General features: G+C 42.6%; 1 protein-coding gene across 1 annotated transcript; it reads left to right on the top strand.

The window, feature by feature from the left end:
- The first annotated feature begins 3682 nt into the window (after positions 1 to 3682).
- MRPS30 (mitochondrial ribosomal protein S30) lies at positions 3683 to 10494 on the top strand. The gene is made up of 5 exons (XM_079995006.1): positions 3683 to 4292; positions 5494 to 5639; positions 7233 to 7338; positions 8494 to 8670; positions 9994 to 10494. Exons 1-5 carry the CDS (start codon positions 3698 to 3700, stop codon positions 10260 to 10262), a joined length of 1293 nt encoding a protein of 430 aa, XP_079851132.1. The 5' UTR covers positions 3683 to 3697; the 3' UTR covers positions 10263 to 10494.
- The last annotated feature ends 585 nt before the right edge of the window (positions 10495 to 11079 follow it).

Here is an 11079-nt window from a genome sequence, read left to right as displayed (position 1 = left end):
CACACACACCAGAGCTAAATAAACAAATAAATCCCATCCGTTTCAGTGAAACTTGCTTCCAAATAAGTGTAATTAAAATTGCAGCTTGTCTGACTCCGTGATGCCTGGTCTCTATATAATAATACCACATGGAATGATTTTTCTTTTTCTTTTTTCTTGTTATAGTTTTGATATATGCTGTACGGGAATAGGAGCCTGTCAGACATGTTTTATATGCCTGTGAAATATATTTGGACAAGTGCAAGAAAATTGTGGGTTTTCCACATGGGTTTCATATGGCAAAGCCCCTTCTTGAGCAGATAATGAGTTTTCCCTGCTGAAAGGAGATACAATTCTAAATTATCGTCTGGAGGTTGACTTGCTGCTAAATTTGCAATAATTCAGTTTGGGAACGTGACAAACTGAAATGACAAAAAGGAAATGGCCCCCTGCCAGGCATATAAATTGATGGTGTTTCAGGTCACTGGTTTACAATCCATCTAAAATACTTTGGATGATCTCCAACTAAGTCATTCTCAGAGTAGGCCAATTGAAATCAATGGATTTAAGTTACAGTACTTAAATCCGTTGATTTTGAAAGATCTGCTCTGAGTATGACTGACAGTGTACATAAGTCTTTGCTTAGATTTCATTCATATATATGTGTGTGTGTTTAACAGCTCAGTCGGTAGAGCATGAGACTCTTAATCTCAAGGTCATGGGTTTGAATCCCACATTGAGCAAAAGATTCGTACATCACAGGGGGTTGGACTACATGATCACTGTGGTCCCTTCCAACTCTACAATTACATTATTATTACATTTATATTTTGCCTTTTCTCCAAAGAAGAGCTCAAGGTAATTCACCCCCCACCATTTTATCCTCACAGCTCTGTGAGATAGGTTAAGCTGAGAGTCATTTGTACCAAATCAGTTAGTGGGCTTCATGGCTTAGTGGGAATTTGAACCCTAATCTCTCATGTCCTGGTCCAGCACACTAAGCACTACTCCACATTAGATGACATATACTGTGTGTATATAAAATATAGACCAGTATTTCCAAACTATGGTCTGCAAGCTTTATTCAGGGGGTCCACAACACGGCTATAAATTTGTGATCAAGGATGGGAGATGGCATGTCTGCTGCATTCAACATCCATACAGTGGTACCTTCGTTTTCGAACAGCTTAGTTCACAAACAACTTGGAACCTGAACGCTGCAAAACTGGAAGTAGGTGTTCCGGTTTTGGAACTCTTTTTCGGAAGCAGTATGTGCTCCATTTTGAGTCCCCTTATGTTTCCTGTTGCACTGCTGATTTGCATCCCCGTGCTTCCCGTTGCACTGCTAATTTGCATCGCCCCCCCCCCCCTGTAATTCAAGCCTTCCATTTCCAATTGCAGTTCTCTGAGGTGATATTTGCAGCTTATATTTGGTGCTTTTGTTTTTGCTATTTCTTTTGAGTTTTTTGTTTTGAGGCTTTTTCAGTTTATTTGTTTTTGTGACTGTGTGGATCCCAGTTCAGCTGCTGATTGATTGATTGTGTGACTACGGAAATGGATAAAATCCCCCCATCCAAACAATGACTATCATCAGTGCAGGTAAGAGATTTTAATTTTTATCATCTACAATACTTTTAATTTATTTTATAGTACAGTACATTTTTTATTGTTTTCATTTTATGGATCAATGGTCTCGTAAGATAGTAAAATTCATGTTAAATTGCTGTTTTAGGGGTTGTTTTTAAAAGTCTGGAACGGATTAATCCATTTTGCATTACTTTCTATGGGAAAGCGCGCCCTGGTTTTGGAACGCATTGGTTTTGGAAAGACTTCCGGAACGGATTAAGTTTGAGAACTGTACTGATTTTTAATTGTCTTTCCATTGCTTCTTTTATTTATTATCCTGTATTTTATTGCACTACACTTTGAATTCAAATAGTGATGCAATAATATACCATATGTAACGCCTTTGGCAAATTTTCAAGAGGGGATAAAGTTGGATGCCACAGTGCTGGATACCACTGACACAGACCTAGCAAATGCAAAAACAAAACCGTTACCTGAATAGCTAACTTTGGAAATGATCGTAGCATCTAAAATCCTCAAGAAATGCAATGGGATTGGATCCTCTGGAGCAGAAACCTCAATTTACTTCAGCCCCTTGGCAGGATATTCTGAGTCACTTCATAGGCATGATCTATTAATCACTTTGTGAACTCAAGGATTGACCTTCCACTGGACAGATGGACACTTTGTCTGGATTCTACTTCTGCAGAAAATTGTGCAAAGCCTTCGGTGTCCTGTCTGGTGCTACTTCTAGTCACATAGCTGGTCTCGCCTCACCTGCACCCAACTCCTCCTACCAATTCTACGTATTTTCCTAGCACTTGCCTCTAGCTACTGGTAATGCCACAGCAACCACTGGTGCAGGTCTGGAGTGGGGCATTTTCCCTTTGTACATTTTTTTTAATGATTTACGTGGAAATCGGTTTGTTTTTCTTGCATACTCTTTTTGATGTGTTTTCTTTGTTTATGGCTAATTTTGTTACAGTTTGCAGCTGTGTAAATCGATGGTGGTGGTTGTTTTATTATTATTTGTTGTTGTTGTTGTTGCTTAGTCGTTTAGTCGTGTCCGACTCTTCGTGACCCCATGGACCAGAGAACGCCAGGCACTCCTGTCCTCCACTGCCCCCCACAGCTTGGTCAGACTCATGCTGGTAACCTCGAAAACACTATCCAACCATCTCGTCCTCTGTCGCCCCCTTCTCCTTGTGCCCTCCATCTTTCCCAACATCAGGGTCTTCTCCAGGGAGTCTTCTCTTCTCATGAGGTGGCCAAAGTACTGGAGCCTCAGCTTCACAATCTGTCCTTCCAGTGAGCACTCAGGGCTGATTTCCTTCAGAATGGAGAGGTTTGATCTTCTTGCAGTCCATGGGACTCTCAAGAGTCTCCTCCAGCACCATAATTCAAAAGCATCAATTCTTCGGCGATCAGCCTTCTTTATGGTCCAGCTCTCACTTCCATACATCACTACTGGGAAAACCATAGCTTTAACTATATGGACCTTTGTTGGCAAGGTGATGTCTCTACTTCTCAAGATGCTGTCTAGGCCTGTCATTGCCCTTCTCCCAAGAAGCAGGCGTCTTTTAATTTCGTGGCTGCTGTCACCATCTGCAGTGATCATGGAGCCCAAGAAAGTAAAATCTCTCACTGCCTCCATTTCTTCCATTTACAAATTTACAAATTTGCAAACTGCCCTTCCCCAGGAGACCACAGGGCGACCCACAACATAAAAATACAAAAACGAGGACACAGCATACATAATAAAAACAAGAGTAATACAATAAAAAACCCTCCCTTCTCCACAAACACATCTAAATAATGTATCGTTTATTAAATTTGATCAGTTTTTTAATGACATGCTGCAAGCCACCTCGAGCGTAGTCATAGAAATGGAAAATGCGGCATACAAGTATATCGCCGATGGAATTGCAAGGCGCCGCTAAGGCTCCAATCCCAGACGCTTCCGTATAAGGACAACGAGCATGCGCAGTTGCCGGACGTCGCTCCTCTCTCTCCCGCCGAGCCTCGGGGCAGCGCGCAGGTTGCCCTTTTCTTTGCGGATCACGTGAGGGGCGCTCAGCCAACGGCTGCTCCCGACGCGCCCGGAAGCGGCCCTCCCCGCTCCTTTCCCCTTTTCCGGTTTCTCGCGGGCAAGATGGCGGCGTCCAGGGGGCTGCGGTTTCTGCGCGACGGCCGGCCGCGGCGGTGGCTCCACGCGGGCCCCTCGGGGGCGTTGCCGGTGCCGAATCCTCTCCCAGCCGCCGCCGCCCCGTCGCTTTACCCTCCGGTGGTGGCGTCGCTGACGGCGAAGAGCAAGGCGGCCAAGCAGCGCCGCCGGGAGCGCTTCTACCAGGAGATCCACGACGCGCCCTCGGTGGAGGAGAAGCTGCGCATCTACGGGAAGCGGCAGCGGCGCAAGTACGTGGTCTACCCGCAGACGTGGGCCGTGAACGCGGACCGCTGGTACCAGGACTACACCAAGACCGTCTTCGTGCCGGGGCTGCCCGGCCCCGTGGCGGCGGCGGCGGCAGGAGGAGCAGAAGGGGAAGGAGGTGGCTGGGACCTGGCCGAGCTGCGCTCCGCGGTGTGCGACGCGCTGCTCCAGGAGCACTTCTACCAGCGCAAGCGGCGCCCCTTTCTCTTCCGCGCCATCGAGCAGGGGCCGGCGCCTTTCCTCACGCAGCTGGCGCTCGGCCTGACGACACGACTGGCCAGCGCCAACCCGGTGCTCGGCTCCTCCTCGGCCCTGGGTGCGTGTGTGTAAGCGCGAGGCGGTGGGCAGTGGGACACGTGTGCATGTGTGTGTGTGTGAGAGAGAGAGAGAGAGAGAGATAGAAAGAAAGAGGGGTGAGAGGAAGGTATTCGAGTAGTCTGAGCTGTTGGCTTCCAGGAATCAAAATAAAAGGAAGGGGGTTTCTGTCAATTTCTTTATATAGGTGCCAGGCAAAAACCTTTCCTATAGAACCAGGCCTTTTGCCTTTAACCATTTTTGTCCTTTTAGAAGTGGGAGAGATGTATTCAATGCATTTCTTTCCTTTTCCTTTTGACAATAATAATAAATAAATAAGAATAAGAATGTGCACCCCACCACCGAAACAATTCCATTGTAGCTATCCAACCTTCCAAAATTTTAACATCTCTTGTGATGGTTTGACCTCTTTCCATTCTACAAACACCTTCCATATCTCCACAAAGTCATTTCTCCTGCATATTCCCCGTCTTACCTTAATGGCACATGTTAATTTATCATTAATAGCTATTAAAGGTAAAAGGACCCCTGACCATTAGGTCCAGTCATGACCGACTGGGGTTGCGGCGCTCATCTCGCTTTATTGGCCGAGGGAGCCGGTTTACAGCTTCCGGGTATATCCCATCAATGTATTTCTTTCCCTCCTTGGTTTTAATGTACCCATGCAGGGTTTTATCATTTGTTTGGTTGTAAGTTGCATTGGGTAAGATAAAGTGACTCACAAATGTAATAATAATAATCTAGTCATGATCCCTAGCAATGTGTGCACTAAGGAGGAATGTGTGTTGGGGGGGGGGAGGTGTTATACTTTTAATCAGTTACACACATGCATAGCAAATAATTTGTGAAGCATAGAGATGCATAAAATCCCCTTCTTGTACAGATCAGAGATGGACGCCATACATAATTCCAAGTAGCTTCTGTTTCGTTGGCGACATTTATCTAGCATTGTCTAGTATAGGTGCTTCTAGTGTTGAAAGTACGTCTCCTACAGCTTACATCAGTTGTACTTGTTCCTCATTTAACTGATTTACTGTGATTTTTCACATATTAAGGTTCAGAAGTGTGCACAGATATTCAGCATGTATGTGTGCACAAAAATTGCTATGTCGTCATGCATACATCCTTGACTACAGGCATGTTTAATATCTCTGGTGGGCTCTTGACTGCAGGAGGCATTAAAGACACTCTTGTTATTTCAGACCTCAAACCAGAAGTAAATTTCTATTGGCTGCGTGGTGAGACAGTGGTTCCTCGTGGACATCGAAAGGGTAGAATTGACCCACTGAGATTTCAGATTGATGATAAGCCTCACTGTCAGATTCGTATACGAAAACAGCTTTCAGAGGTATGAAGTCCAATTTCATAAAGATTAATGGATTTGCTATTTCTGGTTACTTCAGGGGTGAGTATTGACCCCTAAATAGATCTCTTCTATTATATACCACATTTTGAAGTCTACAGTTTAATTAAATTGAATATGTATTGGTTGAAATAGCCCTTGTTATGAAGAAATTAGACTATAGCAGAGTTTTCCTGAAATGCTTGATAACTAAGGCACATTATTTTTCTGAATTTAAACTGGAAAGTGTATAGCAGTAATAACGACTTATCCTCAGAAAACCTCATCCCCTATGTTTTTTCATAACTCATTGATGTGGGTGTGTCATCTGAATAGAAGGAAATTGATGGCTCATGCAAAGATACATTGTGCAACCCCCCCCCCCCCGAGGGCTGGTACTTTGGCAACATTCAACATTATACAAGCGAACTCTCCCTTTCTCCCATGCACCTTCCTCATGCCTCCCAAATCTGCTGCAAAGCTTCCCCAACCCTCCAGAAAATATTTTATGGGTACTCAGAGGACTGCGAGAGAGAGGGGGAATCCAGAATGAATGAAATGTTGATAAACTATGGATAACCTCCCCTTGGGATTCATAGGAGCCTTTTTTATTTTCAAGCCATTGATTGGCTAGGTAGCGAAACCTGTTGTAAAGTGAGTTGAGTGGTATGAAGCAGTACAGTGTTCAAAACTCTCATTGGTCTAGGTGCATTTTGCGACAGGGAATGTCATTAGCACGAGCAGCTTCTGAACTCTGGGCACAGTACTGCAGCTAAGATTTCAGATTAAAACTCCAGAGTGGAAGAAAAGGAGGACTTTTTTCTGCCTCCCCACTTCCAGCTATTTTCTGAAGACTGGAGAAGAGACCTTCTTAAGAATATTAGGGGGGTGGGCATGGGAAGGACTAGACCATGTGAAAATGAGCCTAATATTTTAGCTGCAATTCATTCATTTTCAGTTTTGTATTCTTGTTATTAAAAAGTGCACCTAGATATTCTGTTGTTGCGTCCATAACCTATGTTTAAGGTGTCATTTAACTTCTAGCTTTCATATCTCAGTTTCTAACACTGAAGCAGTAGCAGCACCTCAGACAGGGAGAACAAGGGAATTAAAAGGTAGGGGAAAGCGTGGGTGAAGGTCTATGCCGTGGTTTGTCTCCCCTAAACAAGCTGTGAACGGTAGGCCAAGAACAAACCTTGGCTACAGTTCATGGTTGGTTTGGAGCAAGGCAAACCATGAGCCTGGTTTGGACACAGTAGTAACCCACTATGTCTCCTGTCGTCATAGCATTGTGAAATCATTTGGGAGAATTACATCTCCCGTTAGACAATCATGCTAGTGGTAAATTACAGATTGCATTGTAATTTAGGTCAAATATTTAAGAGGTCAATAGTGAGAGCACCCTCTTATCATTAATAATAATTATGTTATAATTGTTTTTTTAAAATAATGGTTTAATGTATGTTTTAAATTTTGTATGTTTTTATTTTTTGTAGGCAGAAGTGGTGTAAAGCAGGGCATTATTTTTTAAAATAAATGCATAATACTGGGTGATTGTATATCAGTTTATTGAATGGTTTTCTTTTTTCTCCCCTTAAGTTTGTGCCCCTGGACTATGTGGCTCCTGGAGATATTCCTGTTATTAATGTCTTGCCTGACAAGCTTCCAATGTTCAAACGACAGTATGATAATAAAATATTTATAGGTAAGACTGCCACATCAGAATGCTAATCTCTAAAGTCTCTACTCAATGAATTTGTAGACATATACTTCAGATGCAAAATACTTTAACATGTCTTGATGCTGTAATTCAGTATGAACAAAATATAATTCATGCCATTCTTCTCAGTGTTTTCATGTTTATTTTTTTAACAAAATAAATCACTTTGCAAGAGGACTTCAGCAACTCATTATATTAGCAACTCATGATATTAGGCATTTGCAGATAACCTTTCAAGTTGCTTTCCATATATTGTATTAAACCTTATGGTCAATCTCTCAAGTGGGCCACTGTTATCATGACATTATGCATTGGGGTTAACTGGCTGAAATAACTGGCTTTCTTAATACACATAGCAATGTTGAAGTTGAGTTGGCATTTAAACTATGAATTTTCCAGCATGCAGTTCATTGTGTAGTTCACTTTGCTACTATGGTAAAATACTTTCCTGATAAGTTTTATACTTTGTTGGATTAGGATGCCTAATCTTGTGGGTTTTTTTGGAACAAATTTATAGCTGTGACACTGTTATATTGGCATAGTGTGCTAAGCCAGTGCACTCCTGATTTCAGAATGGCCTATGCACTTTAAATTTACTCCTTGTTTGAAGTAGATGTTAGATATTTCTAAAGGTTCACAATCTTTATCTAAAAGGCTTGTTAGTTGGCATCAGTCTGTCTTGGGGAGACAATGGAGGAGTGCACCTTTGGGAGTGAAGTCAGACGGTTGGAAGGTTATAGCACCTGCTGTGGCTGTAGAGACTGATATGGGAGAGACCTGTTTTATTGCAGCTGGGGCAGATAAAGGCATCCTGTTGTGCTGTTGCAGATGCACCATGGAGTTTTGTCTCTGCGCTCCTTCCAGCTGTCATTCGTCCTCTGGTCTCGGCTATGGATGCATGACCTGACCATCTATACATACTGTATTTCTCTGCAAGGGATATAAAACAGTTGCATTTTGTATGGCATTGTGTTCATATTTAAATTAATTTTTTAAAAAACATACCTGTCAGCATCACTATATTGTTAAGAAATTTGAAGTTAAAACAGCTAAGAAATCTGTTATTGGATGAATTGGTACATTTATCTAAGCATTCTACATGCTAAAATCTAAAACAATTCTTTCTCTTGCGGGATTTAGGATCAAATGTAGCAGATCCATGTGCCTATGGACATACGCAGTTTCATTTAATTCCCGACAGGCTGAAAAGGGACAGGCTTATAAAAATGAATCTCTTCGATCAGGTTGAAGTTCCTTGCCGTGCTAACGCAATTGCAAGTCTTTTTGCTTGGACTGGAGCCCAAGCAATGTACCAAGGTAGGTCAATAGTTAAAGATGATAGCCAGTGTTGCAAGATAAGGTAAATAGCAAGCTCACAAATATAACTTTTAGAAGATGATACAGCCATGTGATTTATCTTAGCCTTATTAATGCATTCTAAAGAATATGTGAATGTGGAGTGAGTATGTGAGAATTAGGCATGTCCACTCTGCACTTGGCCTTCTCATCTTGAACTGGAAGATCTGAAAGAGGCTTGTAAATACTTCTGATGAACATGGTAGCAAGTCTCAGTGTAATTAGGACCTCTAATCATACATGGTTCATGCTTGCTTGGGATATTGTATATGTGCTTAGCTGAACATGTTTGCAAACTGCCTTCAGGCCTTTCCACTCAATACAGAAAGGCTGGGGTGGAACAGATAAACCCAGTGTGTGTGGGGAAGTGAGGTGGGACTAGTATCTGCACTTGAAATCCATGAAAATGTTGTTGGCATGGTCTTGTAGCTTGAGGAGGTAAAGGGTGTTGAACTGTGAGCAGCTATGACCCCTTGTAGAATGGGGAATATCTTGTATAGCGCTGTGGTTTAAACCAGTGAGCCTCTTAGGCTTGCCGATCAGAAGGTTGGCAGTTCGAATCCCTGTGACGGGGTGAGCTCCCATTGCTCTGTCCCAGCTCCTGCCAACCTAGCAGTTTGAAAGCATGCCAGTGCAAGTAGATAAATAGATACCACTGTGATGGGAAGGTAAACTGCGTTTCTTTGCATTCTGGCTTCCGTCACAGTGTTCTGTTGCACCAGAAGCAGTTTAGTCATGCTGGCCACATTACCTGGAAAGCTGTCTGAGGACAAACTCCAGCTCCCTTGGCCTAAAAGCGAGATAAGCACTGCACCCCATAGTCACCTTTGACTGGACTTAACCGTCCAGGGGTCCTTTACCTTTTCCTTACCTGTATAGCTCTTAGTTTGTGCTTTTGCCGCTGGCTGACTCTTAGTTCTTGCCAGACATAAGGTGTTTTATTCAGGCTATTTCCCCTCTAGGGGCCCTTCCTCTTTGTTGTAAGTTGCATGACTGACTGCAAAGTTGGAGCTCTAAACCAGCCTTCCTCAACCTGGTGCCCTCCAGATGTTTTGCACTGCAGTTCTCATCAGCCCCAGCCAGCAAAGACCAGTAGATGGCAGAAGCTGTCCAGGACATCCAGAAGGCACCAGGATGGGAAAAGCTAGTAAGCTATTAAAATATGCAACCTTTTACAATGTATCTGCAATGACTTGGCTTTTAAAGGCTTGCTGCTTTTTTTGTTGTTGTTGATAGGAAAATGCTTTTGTTTAGCTGCTGCTTTTTTCCTCCCCTCTCTCCCAGGATTCTGGAGTGAAGCAGATGTGACCCGGCCTTTTGTATCGCAGGCTGTGATTACCGACGGAAGATACTTCAGCTTCTTTTGTTACCAGTTGAATACCTTGGCTCTATCTGCTGATTCTGATAAAAATAACCCAAGAAAGAATATTTGCTGGGGAACTGAAAGTAGGCCGCTGTACGAAGCAATCGAAGAAAACAATGTGAAAGGATTTAATGATGAAATTCTAGTTCAACTGGTTAAATTTCTCTTAAACAGACCAAAGGAAGTATAACATGAAATTCAGGTACACCTGAATCCTCTCAAGATACTCCAATGCCTAAAGTGAAATTTTGTCTGGACTGTCAAAAGTGCAATCAATCGTAAGCGCTATTCCTATGTTTGGCTCTTTGGGTCAGTGAGAGCTGTACAAGAGCAATGCTGGTGCTTTTAAATGCTTTGGCTGATTTATTTGTATGGCAATAAACACATTTACGTTGCTATTTAAATGAAATAGCAAGACCGACTTCTTCTGTGTGTGTTGTGTTAAAATGTTCTGTCCTCAAAGGAGGACGCAGATTAAATCCACAACCATTAGAAACTAGCTGGAGATTTCACTCCAGATACTTTGTTACATTGTATCTTCTCTAGTTAAATAGCATTTTCAGAGAGTGCCATGGATATCACCCTCTTGTTGTTGTTCTCTTTGCTCTCCTGAGCCATACCCCTGCTCCCAGACAGAGCGATCACACACATGCATACAAACATATATATTTTCTTTGCTTTTCCATAGTCTTAGTCCTGCTTTTCCATGTTCCAGGTTATGCAATCTGCAGCCAGAGGTTACATTTTCCTAAGAATTTGTGTGCTAAAACTTGAGAATAAATATAAAAACAGAAAATTTATCAAAGCAGAGCAGTGCTACAGAGCTTTAATTGGTGTTTAAAAGGCAAAACCGTATACAAGTGTTTTAAAATACAGGCAGTATATTGCAGGTTGACCCCCACCCACCCCCCGATAAGTAATACAAGCACATACATACACAAATCTCTCATACGTTCTTGAATACAACCTCTAATAAGGCAAGGGCAATGTGTTTGAGTGAATTGCCT

Source organism: Podarcis cretensis (genome assembly GCF_951804945.1).
Source record: "Podarcis cretensis genome assembly, chromosome: 11".
Classification (NCBI taxonomy): Eukaryota; Metazoa; Chordata; class Lepidosauria; order Squamata; family Lacertidae; genus Podarcis; species Podarcis cretensis.
The sequence above is the reverse complement of the archived record's forward strand: the minus strand, read 5'-3'. Positions and strand labels throughout refer to the sequence as shown.

Bases quoted from the DNA above. Each gene is read 5' to 3' on its own strand.
- MRPS30 (XM_079995006.1), top strand. From the start codon at position 3,698: ATGGCGGCGTCCAGGGGGCTGCGGTTTCTGCGCGACGGCCGGCCGCGG. The intron at 4,293-5,493 runs GTGCGTGTGTGT...TTGTTATTTCAG, and splicing joins CGGCTCCTCCTCGGCCCTGG to ACCTCAAACCAGAAGTAAAT. The intron at 5,640-7,232 runs GTATGAAGTCCA...TCTCCCCTTAAG, and splicing joins TACGAAAACAGCTTTCAGAG to TTTGTGCCCCTGGACTATGT.